At 48.0% G+C, this 25,333-nt stretch overlaps 2 protein-coding genes across 3 annotated transcripts in view; both read right to left on the bottom strand.

Annotated features, from left to right (window-relative positions):
- ICE1 (interactor of little elongation complex ELL subunit 1) overlaps nucleotides 1–25,333 on the bottom strand; it is a 534,975-nt gene that overhangs the window by 136,487 nt on the left and 373,155 nt on the right. The gene's annotated exons all lie outside the window — the stretch shown is intronic.
- Nucleotides 18,808–25,333, bottom strand: part of ADAMTS16 (ADAM metallopeptidase with thrombospondin type 1 motif 16) — a gene marked incomplete at both ends in the record, with an annotated part of 156,484 nt that continues 149,958 nt past the window's right edge. For both annotated transcript variants that reach the window (XM_082624066.1, XM_082624067.1), the window contains 2 exons: nucleotides 18,808–18,923; nucleotides 19,687–19,834. In XM_082624066.1, the coding sequence (XP_082480192.1) occupies nucleotides 18,808–18,923; nucleotides 19,687–19,834 (264 nt within the window). The remainder of the gene's footprint in view (nucleotides 18,924–19,686; nucleotides 19,835–25,333) is intronic.

The raw sequence follows: 25,333 nt of genomic DNA on the forward strand, positions 1-25,333 counted from the left end.
ATATGTATAACTGAATCACTTTGCTGTACAGCAGAAATGAACACATTGTTAATCAACTATACTTTAATTAAAAAAATAAAGAATGGCTCCAAAACGATGGATTACTCCCTTCAGAAGATTTCAAATTCAGAGTGTAACATGCAGCATAAAAGGACTGTCTTTAGTGTGCTTTGACCCTGAATCCTATATTGCATGTCACAGCTCAGCCACGCACTGGACAAGGGCCAGTCATCAGGGTCAGGTTACAATGGATTCAGCAAGAAGTGGTGCTGCTGGAAAAGGGGAGAAGGAGGAAGTTCAACTGCAGAAGAATGATTGGCGGGAGACAGGCATCAAAAGTCTTAGAGTCTCCACTGCCCTTGACCTACAGCCACACTCAACTAAATCACACACACGCAATGCAAACCCTAAGAAGATAGGTGTTACATGAGGAAGAGACACTGGAGGAAGGACCAGGAGTTTCCCTAAAATACACAAGGAAGCTATTACCATTTTTTCTTGAGTACTGGTCTTCTCTATCATGTCAGGAATTAATCTCTTGGGATTACTTAGAAAATAATAAAATGAACTGACTCATCTTTTCTGTAGTACTTTTCCTCTTTTTCTTGCCCTCTTTGAAAAGTGCAAATCATCCCTGGAGTCATCAGAAGCAAAAGAAAATTAAACTCTTGGAAGAAAACATAAGCATAAATTTTCATGACCTTTGCTTGGCATTCGTTTCTTAGGTATGATACCAAAAGCATGAACAACAAAATAAAGAAGATAGATAAATTGGACTTTATCAAAATTAACTTTTGTTCTTCAAAGGACACTATGGAGAAAGTTAAAAGACAACCCACATAATAGGAGAAAGTATTTGTAAATTATATATCTGATAAGAAGCTAGTATCCACAATATATAAAGAACTCTTAAAACTCAACAATATATTAAGACATATAGGCCAATTAAAAATGGGCAAAGGACTTGTATCCATTTATCCATATAAAATATACAAATGTTCCACTGGCATATTCAAAGATGCTTAATATCATTAGTCATCAGAAAACGCAAATGAAAACCACAATGAGATACCACTACACATCCATTAGTACAGCTAACATAAAAAGATAGAAATTAACAAGTGCTGGTGAGGATGTGGAGAAAATAGAACACTTATACATTGCTGGTGCACTTGTGAAATGGTGCACTTTCTTTGGAAAACCGTTTGGCAGTTCCTCAGAATGTGAGACATAGGGTCACCCACCTCTTCTACTCCTAGCTCTAAACCCGAGAGAAAAGAAAACAAACATCCACACAAAAACTTGCTCACGATTGTTCATAGTAGTGTTATTCGTAATAATAAAGAAATGAAAGCAACCCAGATCTCCATCAACTGATGAATGGATAAACAAAAGCTGGTATTTCTATTAACTGCAACAAAAAGGAATGGAGCAGTGGTGTATGTTACAACGAGGATGAATTTGAAAACATGATGCTGAGTGAAAGCACTCAGACACAATGGCCACATATGCAGGATTCTTTTTTTTTTTTTTTTTTTTTTTCCGGTACGCGAGCCTCTCACCGTTGTGGCCTCTCCTGTTGCAGAGCACAGGCTCCTGAAGCGCAGGCTCAGCGGCCATGGCTCACGGACCCAGCCGCTCCGCGGCTTGGGGGATCTTCCTGGACCGGGGCACGAACCCGTGTCCCCTGCATCGGCAGGCGGACTCTCAACCACTGCGCCACCAGGGAAGCCCCGTAGGATTCTTTTTATATGAAGTAGAGTCAAAGTCATAAAGACAGAAAGTAAATTAGTGGTTGCCAGGGAGTGAGGACCTGACTGTGAATAGTATGGAGTTTCTTTGGGGATGATAAAAATGTTCTGGAATTATACAGCAGTGAGGGTTGCACAGCTTTGTGAATATACTAAAACCCACTGAACTGTACACTTTAAAAGGATACATTTTATCACATGTAAGTTATGTCTTAATGTTTTAAAAGGAAGCAAAGAGGAAGAAGGCATAGTGCACACATGAGCCATTTGTAAACAAGACAGTGGGAGTCGTATTTAAAGGTCAGAGCTTTGGATCATCAATTATTTCAGCCAGAAATATATATAAACATTTTTGGGGTGTTATGGGTGATGGGATGCTGTATATGGTTCAGCTGAACCAGTGGGTTGGTGGATGATACATCCTGTGAGGCAGGGAATGGAGTGGGCGACGGGCCTGACCCAGCTCTCCCCCTGGGATCCAAGCCCAAGACCACAGAGCCTTATCCAGCTGTGAGCTCCAGATCCAGCCCCGGCTGGGGGTCCTGGACCTACTGCTCAACCCCAGCCTTTGACCAATCAAGCAGCAAACAAGGGTGCCTCACCCTGCCCTCTTCTCCTCTGGGCACCTTACCCCCTACCCCCGTGGTACAAAACCCATCCATTAGCAGGGCCCCTTGACTGCAGTTGGCCCCTCTTTTTATGCATATGTTGTGAGAGGGTGTCTGCATGGCTCTGCCATTCCTTTCGCTGCAAAGATTCCTTTTTTATTTATTTTTATTTGTTAATTTCTTGACATACCATCTTCAAAGGATGATACAAGATTTCTCTACATCCATTTTTTAAGAAACTTTGAGATGACATCTTCTCTAATGGGTTCAGTTTAATTTTTTTTTTTATTTTTAAACAAATGTACTCTATAAGGAGGGCTCTTTATTTTACTTATTTATTTTTTTAACATTTTTATTGGAGTATAATTGCTTTACAGTGGTGTGTTAGTTTCTGCTTTATAACAAAGTGAATCAGTTATACATATACATATGTCCCCATATCCCCTCCCTCTTGCATCTCCCTCCCACCCTCCCTAACCCACCCCTCCAGATGGTCACAAAGCACTGAGCTGATCTCCCTGTGCTATGTGGCTGCTTCCCACTAGCTATCTATTTTACGTTTGGTAGTGTATATATGTCCATGCCACTCTCTCACTTGTCTCAGCTTACCCTTCCCCCTCCCCGTATCCTCAAGTCCATTCTTTAGTAGGTCTTAGAGTCGCAGGGAGAGTCTGTGGTCCATGGATTCATAACATTGCTCTGAGATGTGAACTTCCATTTCTGGTTCCGAAGAATGGCTAGCATTCCTTGAAATAAACTCCCCAGTGAGTCTGAAGGACTGAATATGTTTAAAGGGACGGCGGGCCCTGCTTCTGTGAGCACAGTGTGGGACCCCTTGGTGGCATCTGGGTCTGATGAGCTCCCACACAGGCTGTAGGGAAGTTGTCGTTCCATCTGCAATGGATCTCTCAGATGCTTGAAGATAAATCATTCAGAATTCATTAAGAGAAAAAGAAAGGCAAAGGTGATCTGTTGGCCGTAGGGAGCTGTGAGGGAGTCCCATGACCTGTGGAAGCTGAATCACCCTGAGATGAGTAATACTGAGAGGAAACAAATGTATAGAGGCTTCCACAAATGCAGGGAGGCCAGGCCTGGCCCTGGGACAGAATGTGCTGGGAGGTCTGGGCAAAGTACGCTGATGTTTAGGACCAGCTTTTCTGGGATTCCCTCTTCGCTAATTACAACCCCCTTGAAGTGTTGCATCACTATTAACTTTCCCTCAGTGGCCTGGTTATTTACTCTTGAGGTCCTGCCACGTCCCTCACCTCCCACGCCAAGGATTTGGTTCTCTGGTGACCCGTGCATTTTTCTTCTGGCCTCAGATCCTTCTAGGAGAGAGGAAAGTCCCAAGATGAAGCTGCCAAACTTAATCTACTTTCCTACAAATTGTATTAATACAAATAAAAGAGGCAACATGAAAACTTTTCCATAAAATTGGACTGTTTAGACACCCTGAACAGTTGGGGGTTATTATTATTTTTTTTAATGTTTCTGTTTGTATTTTTTTTTTTTTTTTTTTTTGCGGTTCGCAGACCTCTCACCATTGTGGCCTCTCCCGTTGTGGAGCACAGGCTCTGGACGCGCAGGCTCAGCGGCCATGGCTCACGGGCCCAGCCACTCTGCGGCATGTGGGATCTTCCCGGACCGGGGCATGAACCCATGTCCCCTGCATCGCCAGGTGGACTCTCAACCACTGCGCCACCAGGGAAGTCGTATATTTTTTTAAACTTAATTCACTGAAGATTTATTGAGGACCTAATAGATGCTAGAAATTATGCAAGGTGGGTTAGGAGATAGATGAATCAGAAATGAATTTCAGCCTCAAAGAGTTTACAGTTTTAGGAGGCATGATCTGTTCACTATAAGTAGAAAGAAATCTAAGTTACGAGAAAAGAATAATAGAGGTAAAGGAGTTGGTAGAGACTTCTGCGTGGGAATATCCTGTAGCATGAGTACCATGAAGGAAGAACTAAATATTCCTAGAGCAAAAAGTCTGAAGTGTTGGGGGTTAATTGTAGAACACAGTAATTAAAATAAAAAGGCCCTGCTCTAGAAATGGTGTAGTGTCTTTGAGAAGGAAAGAAAGTGATGTGGTGGTGAGTTTGCCCTTGAGTTCTAAACTCAGCTCTGGGAAGTGGCTTACAGAAATGTCCCAGGGAAAGTGAAGGGGGGAATTGGACCAGCTTCTTCCAGGTCCTGGGCTTGCCATATCAAGGAGGGAACGTGGGTGCACAGCTACCCCTGGGCTGTGAGACAGCTTCTCCTGCTACTGAGATCTAAGCCAGTGGGAGTCATGGAAACCCGAGAGGTATGGGGAGATCAGCAGTTTGGGGGGCACCCGCTTACTGGTGCAGCCCCAGGAGCCTGATGGTGAAAGGCTGGCGCCAGTTCTAACAGCCCCTGGCTTTCTCTGCCTGATGAAATTGGTTCTTTCTTGACATCTAAAAGGGTGATGATTATTAGGCTCTTAATAGATTGCTCTACAAGGAGAGAATGAAAATGTCCCCTCACAAAGTCTAGTGTCTTGGTGACCCTCCTGTCTGGGCTTAGCTATTATGAATAATGCTGCGATGAACACGGTGCACATGTTTTTGTGTGAACACATTTCCAGTTCTCTTAGGTATACACCTAGAAGTGGAGCTTCTGGATTGCATGGCAGTTCTATGGTCAACTGTTTGAGGAGCTGCCAAAGGGTTTTTCTCAGTGGCTGGGACGCTTGACATTCCCACCAGCAAGATCTGAGGGTTCTGATTTCCCAACATCCTCACCAACCTGGTTATTTTGTGTCCCTTTCTTTCTCTTCCTTCCTTCCTTCATTTCTTCCTTCCTTCCTTCCTTCCTTCCTTTCTTCCTTCCTTCCTTTTATCGTAGCCATCCCAGTGAATATGATGAACTATCTCATTCTGGTTTTTGATTCTTATTTCCCTAATGACTACTGATGTTGAACATCTTTTTCTGGGCTTATTGGCCATTCATATGTTTTGTTTGGAGTCTTTTCAAATTCTTTACCAATTTTTAAGTTGAATTATTTGTCTTTTTATTGTTAAGTAGTTGAATTGCTAAGAGTTCCTTATATACACTAAATATCAGATCTTTATCACTACATGAATTGAAAATACTTTCTCCCATTCTTTGGGTTATTTTTTCACTTTCTTGATAGTGTTCTCTGATGTACAAATGTTTATAATTTTGATGGCATCTGATTTTATTTTTTCCCTTTGGTCATATCCAAGAAATTATTGCCAAATTCACAATCATACAGATTTATATCTTCTAACAGTTTTGTAGTTTTAGCTCTTACGTTTAGGTGTGTTTGATCCATTTGGAGTTAATTTTGTGTATGGTGGGAAGTAGGGGTCCTCATCCTTCTGCATGTGGAAATCCACATGTCACATCAACGTTTGCTGAAAAGACTGCTCTTTCTCCATTAAAGTGTCTTGACTGAAGTTTTATTGTAAATAAAAAGTTGAAATCTACTATCTGACTTACATTTTTTCTAATTTCAGAGTTCCATTAGAGTCATTTCTGGTGGTTTTCACTGGACAACATCTCTTAAAATTTTTGGTGATTTTAACTGCCATGTTCAAAATGATTTGAAACAGGCACAAAAGCTGAGCGCTTAAAAAAATTTCTCCAGTGTGTCTTGTGTAAGAAAATATATAATTCACAAACCCTATGCCCTTCTCATGTTGCACCACTCCTGAAATGCTCTGACCTCCTCTTTGCCATTTAAAACTCAGTTCCAGTCTGTCCTGGGGGGAAGCTGTCCCAGGGCTTCTGTGTCACCCCTGGGGCTTCTGGACTTGGTATTTTACATGCCTCCATTACTGAAGTGCAATTACTTATTTACATCCCTGCCCTCCTCTCCCCTTTTCTCTGAGCAGATGAAACCGAGCCACTCGGGCTGGAAGTGGGCCCTTGGGCTTAGTCTGCGCTCACGTTAGCCGTGCATACAAATCCCCTTTGCAGAATGATGCCCCGACTGGGGAGCACTGGGAAAGTGTGGTATGGTCTTGTTTGTCAGGACTGATGCAGGGCATGGCTGGCATTCATCTGGGGCCAGGGCACAGGGCACTAACCATTTCACGGTGGGCAGGACAATTATTCATGGTGCAGGTTTATCCTGCCCTCCATGCAGTGGTGCCTACTTTGGGCAACGCTGACTCCTAAAACAGCAAACAAACAAACAACTAAAAAAACCTCATTACCAGGCTAAAGAAAAGTCCCAGAAATTTCATTTAGTACTTCTTGAGAAACCATGAGTCACATAATCAGTGCAGGAGAATTAGGATTCCAGAAGACAAAGTCAGATCAGTGGTCCATCCAGTGCAGTCCTGGGTCCTCTGTGATGCTGAGTGCAGCTGCCGGAAACCCCCTGGCTGCCCCCCACCTCCTCTGGCAGTGTCTTTCCAGGCACTCAGCAGTGGCTGGAGGTACCTCGCATCCTCCGTGCTCCCTCCACGCCCACTAACTTACTCCTCACTTCCTAGCTGACGGCTGGTTCCTACGAGTGCTGCACCACGTTGAGGATGGACTCTCCCTTGTTGTCCCACCCAAGTCATGGGACTCAGCAACCTGAACTGTCTGCCCCTTTGCTCAGTGATGGGCCAGGGTTGGACATTTCTTCTGGAGGCAGTTCTGGCCCCGCATCCATTCACAGGGGGCTCCCGGGAGGAGACGCCCCTCTCTTCACACAGCCCTGTGCCTGCTTCCCGTGGTTTTGTGCACTTTTGATATTTTGCTCACATTGTGGCATCTGCCTGGAGGGTCTCTACCTTTTCCTTTGGACCCCAGCCTGTCCCCCTGATCTGATAAGTGGCCTTCCTACACCCTCACCCCAGCCTCAACACTGACACCACGGTTTTAACCTGAACGTGTTCATTGCAGCGTTTCTATTCCTGCTCTGATGCCAGGTGCTCCCTGCTTCACGTTGGTGACACCTATTCCATGATAAGGGCAGAAATCAGCTCAGGACAGGGTTGGGTCAAACACCAGTGGGAGCCCAGATGGAGTCAGTGATGAACTGAATGGATTTATCTACAAGCTCACTGAACTGCTGCTATTTTTAGCCTTTGTGATTTTGGGAGCAACGTTGTCTATCCTCATGGCGTTATTGGATGTCTGACACCTTGAGATCTCACAGGACTTTGGGTGGGTAGCACGGGATGAAAGGGAAGAGAACAGAGAGAAGGAAGAATTGGGGGAGATTCCTGGCAGGAAAAGTTTTCTTGAGCTTTGTGACCCTAGAAACCACAAGCTTGTGGTCCTGGCGTTAAGGACGGGCTGCTGAGCACATTCGCTTCAAGGGCCGTGATCTGAGAACATTCACAGAGGATGTCCCATGTGATCAAACTTAAAGCATGACCTGCGGAGGAGATTCCTGGCGCACAGTGGCTGAAAGCAAACTGCGGGGAAAGTAGGTTTTTTCTTTACTTGAAGGTTCTCTCTGTGTTAGAAAGAATGTGTTGTCAGTGTCTCCTTCTCACACTCACTGTGCAGTGAACTCTAGTTAGTAAGATGTTAGAGTTGAAGAAGAGAAAAGAAAAGGCACCCCCAGTGATGGGCTGTGTTTTCCTTTGTCAGGAGACAGCCACTGAGGAGGGCTTTAAAGAGATCTGAGCTCTGCACATAAAGACCACTGTTTAAATGGTGATTAATCCTGGGTTATGGTGACTCTATCCTAACAATATCTTACCTTTTATAGGGCTTCGACTTTTCAAAGCATTTTTATGGCTTTCATGCATTTGCTTTTCAAGAGGAAGCCGGACCCAGCACACAGCCTTCTCCTTACGTGGTTCTGTGCGCAAATTCATAATTTGGGCGATTTCACTTCATTTCGGCAAATCTTTATTAAATAGTTAGTGTTTATTACCCACCTTGCATTTGCTGTTTCACTGGCAAAGCAATATGCCCCAGACACACACATTTCTTCTCTCTTTGGTGATTCCCCAACTTCCTTCCCCACCAAAAGAACTTGCAAGAAAATTAGAATCTATTTGGAAGATAATCTTTATTCTTCTACTCGTGACATGTTTGTTCATTTATGACGTTTGTGGAATGTGTGAAGAAGTTTCTGGTCCTTTCAGCTTTGGTAAAAAAAAAAAATGTGCTTCTACTGAGGAAGGGGCTTTGTCCGCATGAAAACCACTTTCTGCATAAGTGGGTGCATGTCTGTGTCAGTCAGGCCTTAGGCTATTCCGATCGAAGGTTAAAGCCAGCTTGTTCTGCGTAGTGGGTGGTGGCGAAGGAGAGGATGTGTGGTGGTCCTCAGAGGTACCGTGCAGTGACTGGAGGCGGGAGGATGATGACCAAGGTGGGAGGTACCTGCAGAGAGAAGCAGCGGAACTTGGAGAGGGCTCGTATTTGGATGTGATGCATTGGTGATTCTCCCAGGGCCCCTGAAAGGACACATCTCAAGGGCTGCTGTGGATAGACTATTTGTGTCCCCCCCCCAAATTCATATGCTGAAGCCTAAATCCTCTTTGTGATGGTATTTGTGAGGTGGGGGGGAGCTTTGGGAAGCGACTAGATGTGGATGAGGTTGTGAGGATGGAGCTCCCATGGTGAAATTACTGCCCTTTTAAGAAGAGGACGAACCGGAAGCCCTCTCTATCTGCCATGAAAGGCCACCTGCAAGCCAGGAGGAGAGCTCTCAGCAACACCAGATCTGCGTGCACTTTGATCTTGGACTTCCCAGCATCTTGAAGTATGAGATAGAATCGTTTGTTGTTTAAACCCCCTGTTTGGTCTGTCGTGTCCTGGGATGGCAGCCTGAATGGATTCAGACAGAGGTCAGTTGAAAAGCAGAGCCTAGAGGGAAAAAGATTCTGAGGCTGAAGACCAAGCAGACCCTGTGGAAGGGGCTCCGGCTTCCAGAGAAGGGGCCCACGGAGGACGGCAGAGCTGCAGGGGATCCTGTCGCCAGGCAAACGAGGTGGGGAGGACATTTGGGGAGAAGCCACTTGGAATCACAGTGGAGGGTTTGTTTTCCTACATCTCTGACTCAGTTGGACCTAACGTGGGCAAAAATATTAAGGTGAGCTCAGCTTCCAAAATCACCATTGTTGCCATGGTGAAAATGTGGAAAACAGGTTGGTAAATTATTTAGGGGACATTGTAGAGAGATCATTCCTCTAACTCAGTCTAAGAAGGGGCCTTATCCTCCACAAAGACCTGGAAGGCACCCGGGTCATTGATGGCTCCTCTTGCAGCCCCTTGAATGGCACCTGCACACAGAGGTCCTCCTGCCCCGTGGCCCACCAAACACAAGGGGTGACTTTTCCACATGCAGCCGTTTCACCCTTCTTCCCCTGATGTGCATCTCAGCCCTATGGCTGGGAGAGCCGTGAGCATACAGGAGAGGTTGACAAATTAGTGGCTGAGGTTGGAAATCACCAGAAAACCCAGAATGCATTGTCCTCACACCATGGGAGAGGGGATGCTGACCTCCAGGTACAGACAGAAGAAAGGGACTAATGTAAAACTAATGACCACTGTGGTAGGAACGCTCTCCTGCTGTGGGGAGAGGGACCAGAGAAGGAATGATGCTGAGATGATCCTTCGTGTTCATTTATGGTGCTTTCACACGGTACTGTCTCTCAAAATTGAAGAGAACGTCACTTGTCACATGCCGTACCCTCAGTTAATATAATAAAGAAACAGCTGTGTGTGTTTGCTTTCAAATTGTTCATGCAGGCTGCTCCATCCTGATGAAGCTTCCAACATGAATGGTTGTGCCTAGAACCTTAACCTGACCATGAATCTCTAAAGATATCACAGGTTTTCTTTTTACTTCCTGCTGTTTCTCTTTATTTAAATTTTCTAAGAGTTGATTTGAGGTGTAGGTGGATATATAGCACTCATTTTTAAAAAAAGTGGAAGAAAGAATAAGAAAACTATTCTTACGTGTTTTCTGAGAGTCAGGGAAGAGTCAAAAATAACTTGGTTGGTTTTTGCAAATCTTGTAATGTTGTCCTGTCTCCTACCCCAACATGCACAGGTGAGTGTGTGTGTGTTTGTGTGTGTGTGTGTGTGTGTGTGTGTGTGTATGAGAGAGAGAAGGAATGAATCTCTGGTGCCTCTTCCTTTTCTCATAAGGACACCAGTCTTGTGGGATCAGGGCCCCACCCTATGACCTTATCTAACCATAATTACCCCCGCTCAGGCTCCATCTCCAAATACAACCACTTTGGGGATTAGGGCTTCAGCATTGAATGGGGGGACACAATTCAGTCCATAGCCAACAGTGGGCTGGAGGAGGGGTTTTAGGATATTCCAGGGTCTGGGAGTAACCTTGAAGGGCACAGAAGTGTGACAAAGTGCAGCACCTTCGAGGACTATTGCTCTCACTCAAAAATGAGGGGAGAGAGTTAAAGCTGCACAAGCATTTGGCCTATTTCCCCTCAGCCAGTGGGTCCGAGGGTTGCGATGGGACATTTAGGTGCTCCCGGCTGCAGCGGACAAGCAGAAGAGCCCCATCTGCATTTGCAGAAGGAGACCTCTGGGGCGGGCAGCTCTGTGGCCTTCCAGTCCCCATGGGAAGGCGTGGTTTTCTGCTTGGAGGCGACAGGGGGGCGAGAGGTGCCCCGTGGTGCAGAGTCACGTCTTGCAATAGGAGGAGGAGGTGTTGGGGAAATCACGGAGATGGGTGGCCTGCACATTCATCTCCTGGTTTGAGCCTGGTTTTCCTGGGGAGGTTGGCATCCTTTCTTGGCCCCTGAGAAGATGGTGATGGACAGACGTCCAAGCAAAGCAGTAAAATGTGCTCACCCACACCTCACGCTCCACCTGGGGGGCAGGGTGCCTCCCCTCTCAGCCACAGGGTACACGGGTGCCACGGAGTCTCTGCCGGACTTCAGATTCAAGCTTTCATGCTTTGTAAACCCACCGGAGAACCCCAGCTGGAGTGTCAGCTGCCGGGGTCAGCCATCAAACCTGAGGTCAGAAGAAACTGCAGCCACTGTGACCTACGGATGCACGTGACCCAGGTGGGAGCCTTGGGCGTCTTGGCTCAGGCCCGAGACCATGGATGGCAGCCAGGCCGCTGTCAGGGTGAGTCCAGCAGGCACGTAGGCCCGGGGACAGTTCCTGCTGGAGACCCTGGCAGGAGGAGCTTCGGCACTGCCTTTGGTTCCCTCCATTGCCGGGTGGGCAGGTAGCCCTGGACACCCTGGTCTGGACTCGACCCACCTGGCCTCTTGGAGAATTACAAGTGGGCTCTGCTTTGCTCATTTCTGAAGGCTGTGAGTGCATGAGTGTAGACGTAAGGATTTCAATAGGCACCACCAAAACGGTCCTTAAAAATTCCCCTGAGCCCTCTTTATCTGCTTCTAATGCAGAGTGGGACCCTCTCCTCCATCTGGCTGGATTGCATGATACGAGATTCTGTGCTCAGGGGTAATTCATGACTTCCAGTCAAGGGTTAGTTTAAAAATAAATAAAATGGAAGGGATAGCATTGTGAAATTTTGGAGGAATCTGAAAGATCTAATTGTTTTGTTTTATAGGCAATACATCCAACAGCAAGGGAGGGGAAACGGCTCGTCCAGGACCATCACACTGCAGCGGCTTTAAGGGAAGGGGACCTATTCACTCTCACGTGAGTGAGTGTAGAAGCAGTGCTATGCCTGGCACATAGGAGGTGTGATGGGTGATTCGGCTGGTCTGAGAGCCAAGCCCTTCCTGGTATGTGCAGTGCACACCTCACCACACCGTCTGCCACAAGGGCCTCCCTGTGGGAGGAGTTCAGGTCCCCGCCCCATTCACCCTGGTTTTGAGTGCTCTTTGCTCTGGATGGCAGGGTGTGAGTACATGTGACCCGGGGCCTGTTCTGGGCAGAAGCGGTAACAGGCAGCGACCATGACCAGCAGCTGCTGACCTGCCTCTCTCTGCCATCCAAACAGTATGGCCTGGGTGGGGGGCTGCCTTTCACCCTGGACTCGGGATTGAAGAAAACACCCAGAACAGTCCCGCAGGCAACGGGCAGCCACAGAGGCAGAGATAAACCTTTGTCCTTATAAGCCTCTGCGACCTTGGGGCTGTCCTTGTAGCCACCAAGCTGACCGACAGAGTTGGTGTGCGGTGACTACGTGTGGAATTCACGGTGGCATAAATGACAAGGTGAGTAATCCCTTTTCTTTCAGTGCCTCTAGACAACGCGCTCATTTGCGGCCATGGAATCTTTCAGTCTGGTGGTGATAAGAGAGGCTGAGCCAGAGGAATCTGGGCCTGGGCGGGCTCACCGCGATGGCTGGGCCGTGTTGTGTTAGATACTAGCCTGGGCCAAGCTGCCGGTCCCTTGCGCTTTGCAAAGCTGGTGCAAACTGCAGGCCTCAGCTATCAGGACCCATCGACGGCATGAGCCCTGCTGCCTTCACTTCTGGCAGCCTTGGGGCATCTGGTAAGTGTGGTCAGTAAAGCCATTTTCTCACCTGGAGGAGAATAAAAGTAGTGTGAGTGAGTGAAGTGGTCTGTCGTGTGTGTGTGTAGGTGAGACTCCTGTGTCTGGCCCTGGTGTCCTGGCGTGCATATTAATTGTGCCCGCTTGTACTCTCCAAAGTGATCCTGTTTCCACCTGGAAATGAGCAAATAGGACTTGCTGAAGTGTGTAAGCCAAAAGCTTTTTTTGAGTTGAAAAAAGTCAAAATTAATTATGAGGAACAAAACCTGACTTCAAATACATGCCCATCCCTGCATTCTGCATGTGCACGTCAATATCTGTGTAGAGACAAAACAGGACTCTGACTTGACAGGTTTGTGTTTCCAGTCCCTCATCTCAGCACCCTTTCTCCACGTCTAAGGGACTGAGAAAAGCTGGGTTTGGTTCTGGGGCAAAGCATCATCCTTGTGGCATCTCCCCTTGATCCAGTGACTCTGCTCACCTGAGAGAAGCAGCAACCTGGGCAGGTCAAGAGCTTCCCCCAGTGGACAGCAGGCTTCACTCTGAGTCTCTGAGTGTTGGCAGGTGGATGATTACAGAGCAACCGGGGAAATCAGCATCAGACACTAGGCCAAGGCAAGAAACCAGCTAGGTTAGATGGGCTCTGGCCTTTGATAACCCCTCACCAGCAGGTGACCAGGCTAAGGTTGCCATCCCTGACCTGTCCTCTGCGAGTGGCAGGAGAACCGTTTTCTGAAACGGCTGCTCTGCTCAAAGGGACTTACTTTAAAGACTCTGAATTTATGACCCTGTTGGAGGGCTGCCATTCATAAGTTGAGTTTCACTATAATCCAACCTCCTAATATCTTCGCAAACCTGACTTTTAAAGAGCAGGAATCTTGTACAGGGGAAAAAGAGGGGTGATTTTTGTGGCCCAGAGCTTGTGATGATGTGATAGTCAGTTTTAGGATTCAGCAGAGAAAATTAGAGCCTATTACAATGCTCTTTAAGTTTTATGAATAAAATAAACAGAGCTACCATCCTGTAATCCAACTCCTGGGCATATAGCCAGAGAAAACTCTAATTTGAAAAGACACATGCACCCCAATGTTCACAGCAGCACTGTTTACAACAGCCAAGGCATGGAAACAACCTAAATGTCCATCGACAGAGGAATGGATAAAGAAGATGTGATATATATATGTGTATATATATGTATGTGTGTATATATACACACACACACACAATGGAATACTACTCGGCCATGAAAAAGAATGAAGTAATGCCATTTGCAGCAACATAGATGGACCTAGAGATTATCATATTAAGTGAAGTAATTCAGACAAAGACAAATATCCTATGATATCACTTATATGTAGAATTTTAAAAAATGATACAAATGAACTTATTTACAAAACAGAAAATAGACTCACAGACATAGAAAACAAGCTTATGGTTACCAAAGGGGAAGCGGGGGAGGGATAAACTAGGAGTTTGGGATTAACAGATACACACGACTATATATAAAATAGATAATCGACAAGGACCTACTGTACAGCACAGGGAACTATACTCAATATCTTGTAATACCCTATAAGGGAAAAGAATCTAAAAAGAATATGTAGGTGGTTATATATCTATAGATAGTTTTATATATATATATATATATATATATATATATATATATATATATATATATATATACAACTGAATCACTTTGCTGTATACCTGAAACTAACACAACAGTGTAAATCAACTATGTTTCAATAAAATTGTTTAAAAAAAGGAATGGCAAACTTAGTATGTGGAAAATGCAGAATGACTATTTTTAAATTTTGAACTGTAATTTTGATGCTGAAATCAGTGACACTCTTTTAGCAGAAAAAATGTGCCTGAGGTGGGCAAGCGGCCTCAAGCTGGAACTGAGCCTCCTTCAGGATGGCAGGAACCAGACCACTCACACAGGGCCCCGACTTCTGGCACCCACACAGTGGCATCTGAATTATATATTAAAACACAGCCTCCTTTATATTTGGCCTGTAATTTCAGTCTCTTGCTATAATACTGTCTTGCAAAGGATTTTGCAAAACTTGGCCCAGTGAGGCCCTTTATCTTTCATCTTCCTCCGGCACAGAGCTGAGGGCAGATCAGGCAGCTTCATTCTGCAGCCGCCTCTTGTCATTCTTTTCTCCCTGCGTTAGTGTCTGGAGGGCAGCCTGCCCTTCTGGTCTATCACTGCCCTCCCAGTGGGAGCGAATCTCCCCCTCCTCTGTGCCTCCCTATTCTTGTAATCTAGCGCTTTGGGGCCGGACGTTATTTTCCTGATGAAACAAGTCCTTGAAGACGGGACCATACGACAGGCCACTTTGCATCCTTCACAGAGCCAGGCCAGTGAAACGGGATTCGGACCATCTCCCGCATGGTGGGCCCAGGGGCTCACTGAGGTGGGGCAGGTGCTATTGCAAGCCAGGGAGGGGCACAGGGTGAATGGGGCTGGCCACACCAGGAGCTGCACTTGGGGCAGCTGGCGTTTGGGAGGGCCGATGTCCATTGTAATCCCAGGCGCAGCTGCAGATTTTCTGGGTCCCCAGTTAGGGCTGGCTTAATCCAGTCTGAGGAGGATTGGTGTGATGGTTAATTGTACATATCAACTAGGCTGGGTCTGAGGTCCACTTGCTTGGTCAAACACCAGACTAACGTTGCTGTGAAGGTGTATTTTAGGTGTGATTAACATTTTAAAAATTAAAAAAAAAACTTTTTTATTGAAGCTTAGTTGATTTACGATGTTATGTTAGTTTCTGGTGTACAGCAAAGTGATTCCATATATATATATGTATATATATATATATATATATACACACACACATACACATATACATATATACATATTCTTTGCAGATTCTTTTCCACTATATTGATAGTTTATTATGTGATATTGAATACTGTTCCCTGTGCTATACAGTAGGACCTTGTCGTTTACCTATTTTATATATAGTAGTGTGTATCTGCTAATCCCAAACTCATAATTTATCCCACCCACCCCACTATCCCTTTTGGTAACCATAAGTTTCCTTTCTATGTCTGTGAATCTGTTTCTGTTTTGTAAATAAGTTCATTTGTATAATTTTTTAGGTTCCACATATAAGTGATATCATATGATGTTTGTCTTTCTCTGTCTGGCTCACTTCACCTAGTATGATAATCTCTAGGTCCATCCATCCATGTTGCTGCAAATGGCAATATTTCATTCTATTTTATGGCTGAGTAATATTCCATTGTATATGTGTGTCACATCTTCTTTATCCATTCATTTTTTTAAAGTATTTAAAAAAATAATTGATCAATTATTTTTTGGCTGCATTGGGTCTTCGTTGCTGTGCACGGGCTCTCTCTAGTTGCAGCGAGCGGGGGCTGCTCTTCGTTGCGGCACGGGGGCTTCTCATTGCGGTGGCTTCTCTTGTGGCGGATCATGCACTCTAGTCACATGGGCTTCAATAGTTGTGGCTCGCAGGCTCTAGAGCGCAGGCTCAGTGGCTGTGGCGCACGGGCTTAGTTTCTCCAAGGCATGTGGGGTCTTCCTGGCCCAGGGCTTGAACCTGTGTCCCCTGCATAGGCAGGCCGATTCTTAACCACTGTGCCACCAGGGAAGTCCCTATCCATTTGCCTGTTGATGGACATTTAGGTTGCTTCCATGTCTTGGCTATTGTGAATAGTGCTGCTATGAACACTGGGGTGCATGCATAGATGTGATTAACATTTAACATTTAAATCAGTGGACTTTGAGTAAAGCCGATCACCCATCACAGTGGGGTGGGCCTCATCCAATCAGTTGAAGGCCCCAAGAGCAAAGACTGATGTTTCCCTGAGAAGAAGGAATTTGGCCTCAAGACTGTAACGTAGAAACCCTGCCTGAGGGATCTGTTCGCTGGTGGGGAGCTTCGGTACCTTGGGCCGGCCCGAGGTAAGGAGAGCCAGGAGGGTGCTGTGCCCGCTGCTCTGAGAAGGGTCTGAGGCTCAGTGTGGGTACCATCTGGACTGACTATCTCAGGGCCGGGAGGGGCCTCTGTGCCCCAGTCCCACGTTCACCCGCAGACTCTGCTGGGATGGCCACGCCGATGAGTATGATCCCCCCAGCAGGATCTTAGTTCCCAGAATAGGGAACAAAATCAAACCCATGGCAGTTAAAGCACAAAGTTTTAACCAGTGGACAGCCAGGAATTCTGAGATTCATGTTCAATGCAAAGTCAGTAAATGGTGGTTCCGTTCTCTACTACAGGGGAAAAAGTAGGGTATCACGGTGATGGTGGCATCATGGAGTGAGCTTAGGAGTGTTCTTTCCTCTGCAATTTTGTGGAAGAGTTTGAGAAGGATGGATGTTGGCTCTTCTCTGAATGTTGATGGAAATCACCGATGAAGCCATCTAGTCCTGGACTTTTGCTTGTTGGAGGATTTTTGGTCACGGTTTCAATTAAAAAAAAAAAAAAAGAAAGAAACCCTGCTTGAGTTTCCAGCCTGCTGCTCTGCAGAGCCTCGGCAGGCTCAAGGCTGCAGCATCAACTCTTACTCAAACTTCTGGACTCCTGCCTGGCGTACAGATTTTGGACTTGCCAGCTCACAATCGTGTGAGTCAATGCCTTAAAACACCCACCCCCTGTATAAATATATTGTGCCTGTGTCTCTAGAGAATGCTGACTAATGCAGCAGGGATTACAGGGTCAGGGGTCACCTTTCAATTAACCGTGTCATCTCTAGAGAGGCTGCACCTGCCCTGCACAGGTTGCAGGTGAAGTCGTAGAAAACCTGGTCCCTGGGCGGGATGACCCCGCAGCGGTGCCCCCCTGCACAGGCTGCCACCATCATCAACCGTCTTCCCTGAAGCCTCCTCATTCGGGAGCACTTTCTCCTCAGACTGATTCCAGCACTTTCCACCAGGTTCTGGAGCCCCATTTCTCCCTCTTTGAGGCCGATTTCCTGGTCTCTGTGCCAGCCCTCGCATCTCAGAGAACACCTCATGAAGACTCACGAGCAGTTCAGAAGCACGCCGCACAATATAAAATTTATTATAAAACTTCAGTAAATATAAATATCCAGGTGCCATTTGGAATGGAGATCGCACCGCAGGAAAGGATTACAAGCCACACGGATACTGACGGGAGGATGTCAGAGGTCCGCCGTGCAGCTTTTCACCAGGAAATAGGCCTTCCTTCTGAATGGGTGTTACAAAAACAACCAAAATTTATGGAAACTTTTTTTTTTGAAAACCCTGCAAAATACAAAAATGAAACACAGGGCTCCAAGGTCATCACTTGACATCTGCCCAAGTGGACCCGCCACCAGTCCTCAGTAGGATGGTGGGGATTCGGTGTAACCGGTAAGACTCTAATTCAGATACAACCTGTAATTCTGTCACTTGAAATAGAAAAGCAGTAAGAAATGGGTTTAAATAGGATCACTCACTTGTAAATAACTGAGAAAGATAAAACGTAAAATAAGAAACTTCTCTCCTCCAGCACACAAGTCTGAAAGGGACAGGAGCACCACAGCAGGGATTTCATTTTCCCGTTTCCAGAGGCGAGGTCCCCAATCAGGATGGAGACCAGCTCCCCTGCCCAGGCCCTGGGTCCCTGTGCAGAGAAACTGCTCTTGGGGCAGGATGGGCCTGGGGACACAGCCCAAAGCTGATTCTGCTGTCGGAAGGGACCTCCAGGTGGGAGCTGGGCCGGCATCCTTAGAGGCAGGTGTTCTGTACTTCTCCCTCATTTCCTGACCTGCCTTCCTTGACAAAGCTCTGCAGTTCTAGGTGAGCACGTGCCCTGCTGCACAGTGCGCCCTGCAGCCTGACTCGACATCCCCACCTCCCCGAGAGCGTGTCCATGTGCCTGGGGATGCACTCACACACACGAGTCACACACACGCTCACACACACACACACACACAGGCATGCACAGAATCATATATAAGAGCCCCAGATGGTTTTTCTTCTCTCAGCTTCCATCTTCCTTGGAAGCACCCCGGTGTAGACCACACAGCTCGCTGGTGCTGGAAACAGGTACCTCCTGTGCCCTGTCAGCTCACAGGTTGGATGTGGAGCACATCTTGCAGCATTGCTGGCCGTAGAAGTGGTGGCTGCACATCCCGTGCTGGGGCACCAGGGTGCACCAGTGGAAGCGGTCCTCGCAGAGGGCGTCTGAAAGTGAGCAGTCCCGAGTTAGTCACCGTGCCAGCACCCCATGTCTGCTGCCACTGGCAATAACTCCAGCAAATCAAGGTAAATCTGTCATTGCCCTGAAGCTGCTGAAGGAGGGCAGCTCTTCAGGTCAAATGGGCCAAGTGGGTTGTGCTGTTTTCACAAGACCTTTCTTGGAAGCTTCCTGCAAAGTTGAAATTCTCTGCTTTTTGTGCTAAACCCATCCACGTAACCACTCATCCACCCAAGGCGATGGGGCTTCTGTGGACTGGACTCCAATTGCCGAGTCCCTGATTGAGCCAGACCACTCATTCTCCTCTAGCCCCATTTTCTCTTCCAGAAACCTCGACAGATACACAGGGCATGGTCCCCGCAAATACCTGAGGCACCAAGGGAGTGGGCACAGAGATGGCGTTTAGAGCGCATCCAAGGAATAATCTGGGCTCACCTTTACCTCGGGTGGAAAAGGCTGCTCTACTTAAAATCCGCTTCTCTGAATATAAAGAGCAGCAGTGAAACAGAAGCAATCTGATTTCCCAACCGTCCGTGTCATTTCTGGGGAGGCGTGAGAAGCGAGGGGTCTGCTTTGTGGGCTATGTCATGGGAAAGCTGGGGGAGGAGATGGAGAGAGAACCGGGGAGCCGACACCAACCCCTCGACCTAGCAGGCACCCCGCACCTGCTCAGCCCTCTTAGGGGACACTCCGGAAACGGGACGGCCCCCCCGAAAGGCCAAGGTCAAGCCGAGGGGCTCTGACACTCACCTTTCTTCGGTGCGATGGGGCAGAAACGGGTGTTGCAGGCCTGGGAGGCCGCGGGCTTCTGGTGCGCGGAGCAGCCCACGGCCGGCCGGCGCCCCGCCAGGCACTGCACGGACCTCGTCTGCATGCCGCCTCCACAGCTGGCCGTGCACTGCGAGAAGCACAAGCAACAGTCGCCCGGGGCCACCAGGTCCTTGGGCCGGCTGCTCTCACAAGCTTTCCCCACCTCCCCAGGTTCCTCACGGTGGTCTGCCTCAACCTCTGTGGGTGGCTGAGCAGATTCTGGATTTTTCCCAAGTATGGACACTGGGGAGAAGTGCCCAGAAGTCTGAATGTCCTTGAGTCATCAAGGGTGTGATGGACACCAAAAAGTGGCACGCATCTGGGGATACAGGCTATGGGTCTTTCATGAAATGCCATCACCAAGCCAGCCTTTCTGGTGCCCCTGACCTGGAAAAGCTTGACAAGCCAACTCCCCAGGAGTTGACACTCAGACCTTTCCAGACTCCAAGCGCAGGGACTCTGCATGTCTGGAGGTTCCCCGGGCTCATTTGCATGCTACCGGGAACTTTGTTTCCTGAAGCTGAGGCCCCCGCACTCTAAGGCACAGAGCACAGCAGAGCCAGAGTAGGAAGGAGAGGCTGGGTCAGACCATCCCTCACCAGCTGGCCGGGCACACACCCCACAGACCACAGCAGCGGGTCCGTCTGAGATCCACTGCCGGTAATAAACCAGGAGGGACGTGGGTGATCAGAGAGGCGGAGGGGCCCAAACTTGTAGTAGTGAATATGCCCAGAAAGAAGGCGACTCGAGGTCTAGACGGAAGCATGTGAATTGTGCTCAGACAAGGCTGTGGGTTCAAGACCGTTAAGAATGTAAGCAATTAGGGCTTCCCTGGTGGCACAGTGGTTGAGCGTCCGCCTGCTGATGCAGGGGACGCGGGTTCGTGCTCCGGTCCAGGAAGATCCCACATGCCATGGAGCAGCTGGGCCCGCGAGCCACGGCCACTGAGCTTGTGCGTCCGGAGCCTATGCTCCGCAATGGGAGAGGCCTCAACAGTGAGAGGCCCACGTACTGCAAAAAAAAAAAAAAAAAAAAAAAAAAAAAAAAGAATGTAAGCAATTAAAGGAGTACCTGCACAAAGTCGGGGTCAGAGAACGTTTTGGATATCCTGTGGGTAAGCTAAATGGTTGCTTTAAAACACGAGGCTAAAGCCGTGCAGATTTAGGGACACACATAACTCGGGCTGCTGCCAGAATGTACAGGTCTGTGTGCTAGGACCCCATTGGAGCAGCCCCGGGGCTGGTCTTCCACAGCCGAAACAGCCCGCAGCCAGACGCTTGCCTGCAGCTGGATGTTCAGGACCCGCTGCAAACAGAGCCTGGAGAAGTGGTTTTGATATTCCCTGGGATAGGGACTCGGCGATGGAGTAAATAAAACATCTCTATCTGACCCTGGGGGGGAGAAAATTTGGAAATAGAGAGTCCTGAAAACTCATAAGCTGAAGGCATTGTTCCTGCTTCTTTTTTTTTTCTCTTTAGGGAAAGGATGGCTGGGCCCCTGGAGAGAAAATCCAGGGCTTTAGCTGCTAAGCATGTGGGTTTGGAATGTTCTGTGAGGCTTACCCCTTCTCCTCAAAACCAATTTCAGCGAAAGTCATCAATAGTTCAGTTTCAGTATACGACGATGGCAGCCAGGAAAACAACAATGTTGTGGGCAGACTCATGTCTGATTCCTGAATCATGAGGCTCATCCGCGGTAGAGCCAGATGTTTCCCACTGCCTGTAACATCTTTCCGAACATTCCGGCAGAACCGCAATTCTGGCCTTGGTGCTTTGCACTCTGGTTCCAGGCCCTCCCTCAGCTACCATCGTGGGCTGAGAACTTACAGGGCTGCACTGCCGCAGGGTTCCTAGGGTCTTGTCGGTCACATCTTCCTCCGTAGGTGTTGAATGTCTCTGCCTTGTGAGTTGAGTTTCTTTCATCAACAGCGGCAGAGGCAGAATTCCACTCTTGCTAAAGATGTTATGCCTCAGTTAGAAATCAAGAGATCTGGCGTTTTGCATCACTTAAACAGCACCAAGTGGTTTGATTCTTTTTTCGTCATTGGTTAATTTATTCACAAAGAGGGATCATTCTCCTCCTCTTACCAGGCACAGTTCTAGGCTCCAGACACTAGTACTGAGCACAAGCAGCTTGCCCTTCCTTGGGGCACTTTCTAAAGCCATTACTCAAAGCTCGGTTTCTGGACAAGCAGCCCTGGCAACAGCTGGGAGCCTGTCAGCATCCCTGCCTCCCACCTCCGGACGCTGCCTCAGAATCTGCACAACCCCCAGATGATCCATAAGAACACCCAGTGTGAGAAGCACTGGTCTAGAGAGATTTTAAACTCCCCGTGAGAGACATATTTTTAGGAAAAAAGCCTCCAAATAGCTCAACTTTTGTGTTTCTTCATGTAAACAGAAAGAACTAAGATGTATGGCTGCAGATTTTGAAAATACTTTGCATTGATAAAACCAGAGATAGAGCAGGAGAGGGAGGAAAAAGAAGGAATGTGAAAAAGTTAATTCACTTTTTTTTTTCCCCCAGGAAGGAAAAGCAATGCAAGTGGTTCAGCTCTATCATGAACATAGTGGCCTCAAACTCAGCATGGGGTTTAGAAATCACATTCCAGATTTGCCACTGGATTTGCAGGTGGGTTGATCCTAAGAATCTCTGTGCAGACACCCAGGGTGGAGAGCGAGAGGCTGGGGCTGCAGGAGCAGCAGGTGTGGAGGGCACCTCACAGGACACCACACTGCTGGGAAAGGAATACTCGGTGGAAAGGGAGACCGGAACTCAGATCTGAAGTCAAAGGCCAGGTCTCCTTCCTCAGCTTCATGGGGTTTAGCCTGAGCGTCTCAGGCCATTCGTCGTACTGATGGCAGGAGAGGCGGCCGCCATGCCGGGCGCTGACGGTGTCCTGCACCTGCTCCCTGACCTGCAGAGTGACAGATGCTGTCGCCCTCTGTCCAGACCCCCTGCTGCTGGAGACACCCTCCACACCAGTGGCTCTCAAGCTCGAATGCGTGTCCGGATGAACCACAGGACTCTCAGCAAAGCAGAATGCTGGGGCCCGGGCCCAAAGCTCGAGCGCCAGCAGGTCTGGGCTGGGCCCGAGAACCTGCATGTGTAGCCGCGCTGCTACAGGTCGGGACACACGCGGAGAACTGCTCTCCAGTGAGTGACCACAGCCACACCGGCAAGAGCACCTTCCTCTTCTATTTTCAGAACTGACTCCCGTCACATTCAATCTGACAAAACTAGTACATCAAGCTGACCTGCAGCTTGACTGCAAAGAGTTAAATGAGCCCCTGAGACGTTCCCCCGCGTGGCCCTGGCGGTCACTGTCATCTTCAGTCCATGGAATCTCCCCACCGCACCCTGCTCACTTCTGCTCACCTTCCAGGGCCTCGGTCTGAATGTCCTTGAGCCAGAAAATGTGGATGACTCCCACTCTGTGGGTGGGTGGGTAGTTCTGGGTCTGTTTGCTGAGGGGTGAGGGGGTCCCTCCAGACTCCGGGGCGTGTGGCTTCAGGGTGCAGAGCAGGGCCATCACCACTGAAGAGCCGGCCATGGGCTGCTCACCCCACTGCTGGGGCCCCGGGGCCTTATGCCCCCTCCCGTTCCCTCTGACCCTTCACGCCCACATGCTGCTGCCGGTACCAGGGCCTGAGACCAGGGCTCCGTCCAAGAACCAAGGAACCAGATGGAGAAAAACGTCGAGGCAGGATTCCGCGGGATGGCCCCCTGAGGTCCAGCAGTGAGGGTCTTCTTGTCATTCTAGAATTAAACGGCCTTCTGGAGGCTGATGCACGCCCGTCCCCACCTGGACCCCATGCAGACCAGCACGCTGTGCTCTGAAAGGACCCCTGCAGGTTGACCAGTCCTGCCCCCTTCCAGGGAGTCTCAGGGCAGACATCCACTCAGACAGACTCTACAGACATTGAAATGCTGAAAGACCTCTCCCTTCGGATGTCCTCTGTGTGCCCTGTCCCCTTGGTGATCCCCGTGTTCCTAGGAGGACTGGCCACCCCTGTATAAGAGGCACTGCACTTCCTCTAACTGGAGGAAGGGGGAATTGATGATTACTCGTAGTCATTATCAAAAATCCCCAAAGATGCATTTTTAAATAATAACATTTGCCTCTGGGTTTGTTTTAAATTAGAGAGCCTACTCTTGTTTATGTTATTGGACTTTATGGAAAAATGTTAGTGGAAGGTGATGTCTGAGAGCTCTAAGTCCTGATTGATGTTCTACGTGGTCTTAGTCTAAGGTAAATGTCCACCTGTCACATTCACAGGAACTTGTAAAACCACGGGGCTTCTTCCAGGGCAAAGTTCATCTCTCAAATGCATGGACAGTGAGTAAACAAATGCATGTTAACTGCAGACAGCCAGAGGTCTCACACCTTCATCCTCCTTCTGTGAAGTCTCTGCAGGGGCGGGAGGGGGGCAGTTTCTTCCCTTATTTATCACCTTCGTGGACCTCTCCAAGTCTGGAGCTTCAGCCACCATAACTTCTCCCAGACACCAAATATCTACTCACTCAGGATGGGACAACACACACAATTTCTGCTCTAAACATAGGTGGGGCTGTGCATTTTTTGTACGAATTCAATTCGTTACAGGCAGACTCCCTCCAGCTCAGGCGACCTTATCCATCAATGTCGACAAAACGGTTCCTGTTTTCCTGTGTACCCTCATAATTAGAAGAGGATGAGAGCAAATTATTAGAGGTGGGCGAATGGATCAAGGGTGCAGGGCAGCCCTCTGTGATGGACTGACCACACTCATCCAGACCAAGCCTGCTGAAGTCTCCACACGTTCTGTGTGTGCCCGTGTGTGTGTCTTCACGTGTATGCCCCTATGTGTGAGTCTGTGCATGTGTGTGTGTGTTTGATACATTGCTGCAGACATAGTTGCCAAGATGGAAAACCCTATCGATGACGTCCGGGACATGGCTCTTTGCCCCTGAGAGCCCAAGGGTCTCCACGTCAACTTGTGCACAGTCCTGGTGAGGAACCCCGGAACAAGACAGGGCCCTGGCACTCCAGCACTGAGAACACACCCAGTCTCTGTCGTGTAGAGTCAGACACAGTCCAGCAGGTGTTCGTACTTAAGCCTTTCCAAGACCAGGTTAGCATGTGATCCACTGGATGCTAAGCCCAAACGACCCAAATGAATGAAGTCAGTCCTGCCAGGCGATGCACTACTAACCAAAATGATAAGCCGGGCCATTGAGACCAACAGAAAGTCTCCTGATCAAATAACAGAACCCGCCATCTTCCTGCTGTTACAGGAATAACCTGTCTGGGGGCAAAGCTGAGCCAGGCACTGGCCATGCATTTCCATCCCACAGTTTCCCACGATTGAAGGGTGCAGAGCCTTGGGTGCAAGAGCTCATGGCAAACATCGCTTTTGAGTTATTACTCCCACAAGTTATGGACTCGGAATGTAATAGATGAGTCACACTGGATAAGATCTTCAAGCAGCTTATGATAAAAATGACTTATTAGACAGACAGATTGAATATTTCAGGCTGGTGAAAACTATGCAAGATGTATTTTTAGGTTTTAGGTTTTGGTTTAAAGTAAATAAGGATAAACCTT

Source organism: Mesoplodon mirus (assembly GCF_964341445.2).
Source record: "Mesoplodon mirus genome assembly, chromosome: 5".
Taxonomy (NCBI): domain Eukaryota; kingdom Metazoa; phylum Chordata; class Mammalia; order Artiodactyla; family Ziphiidae; genus Mesoplodon; species Mesoplodon mirus.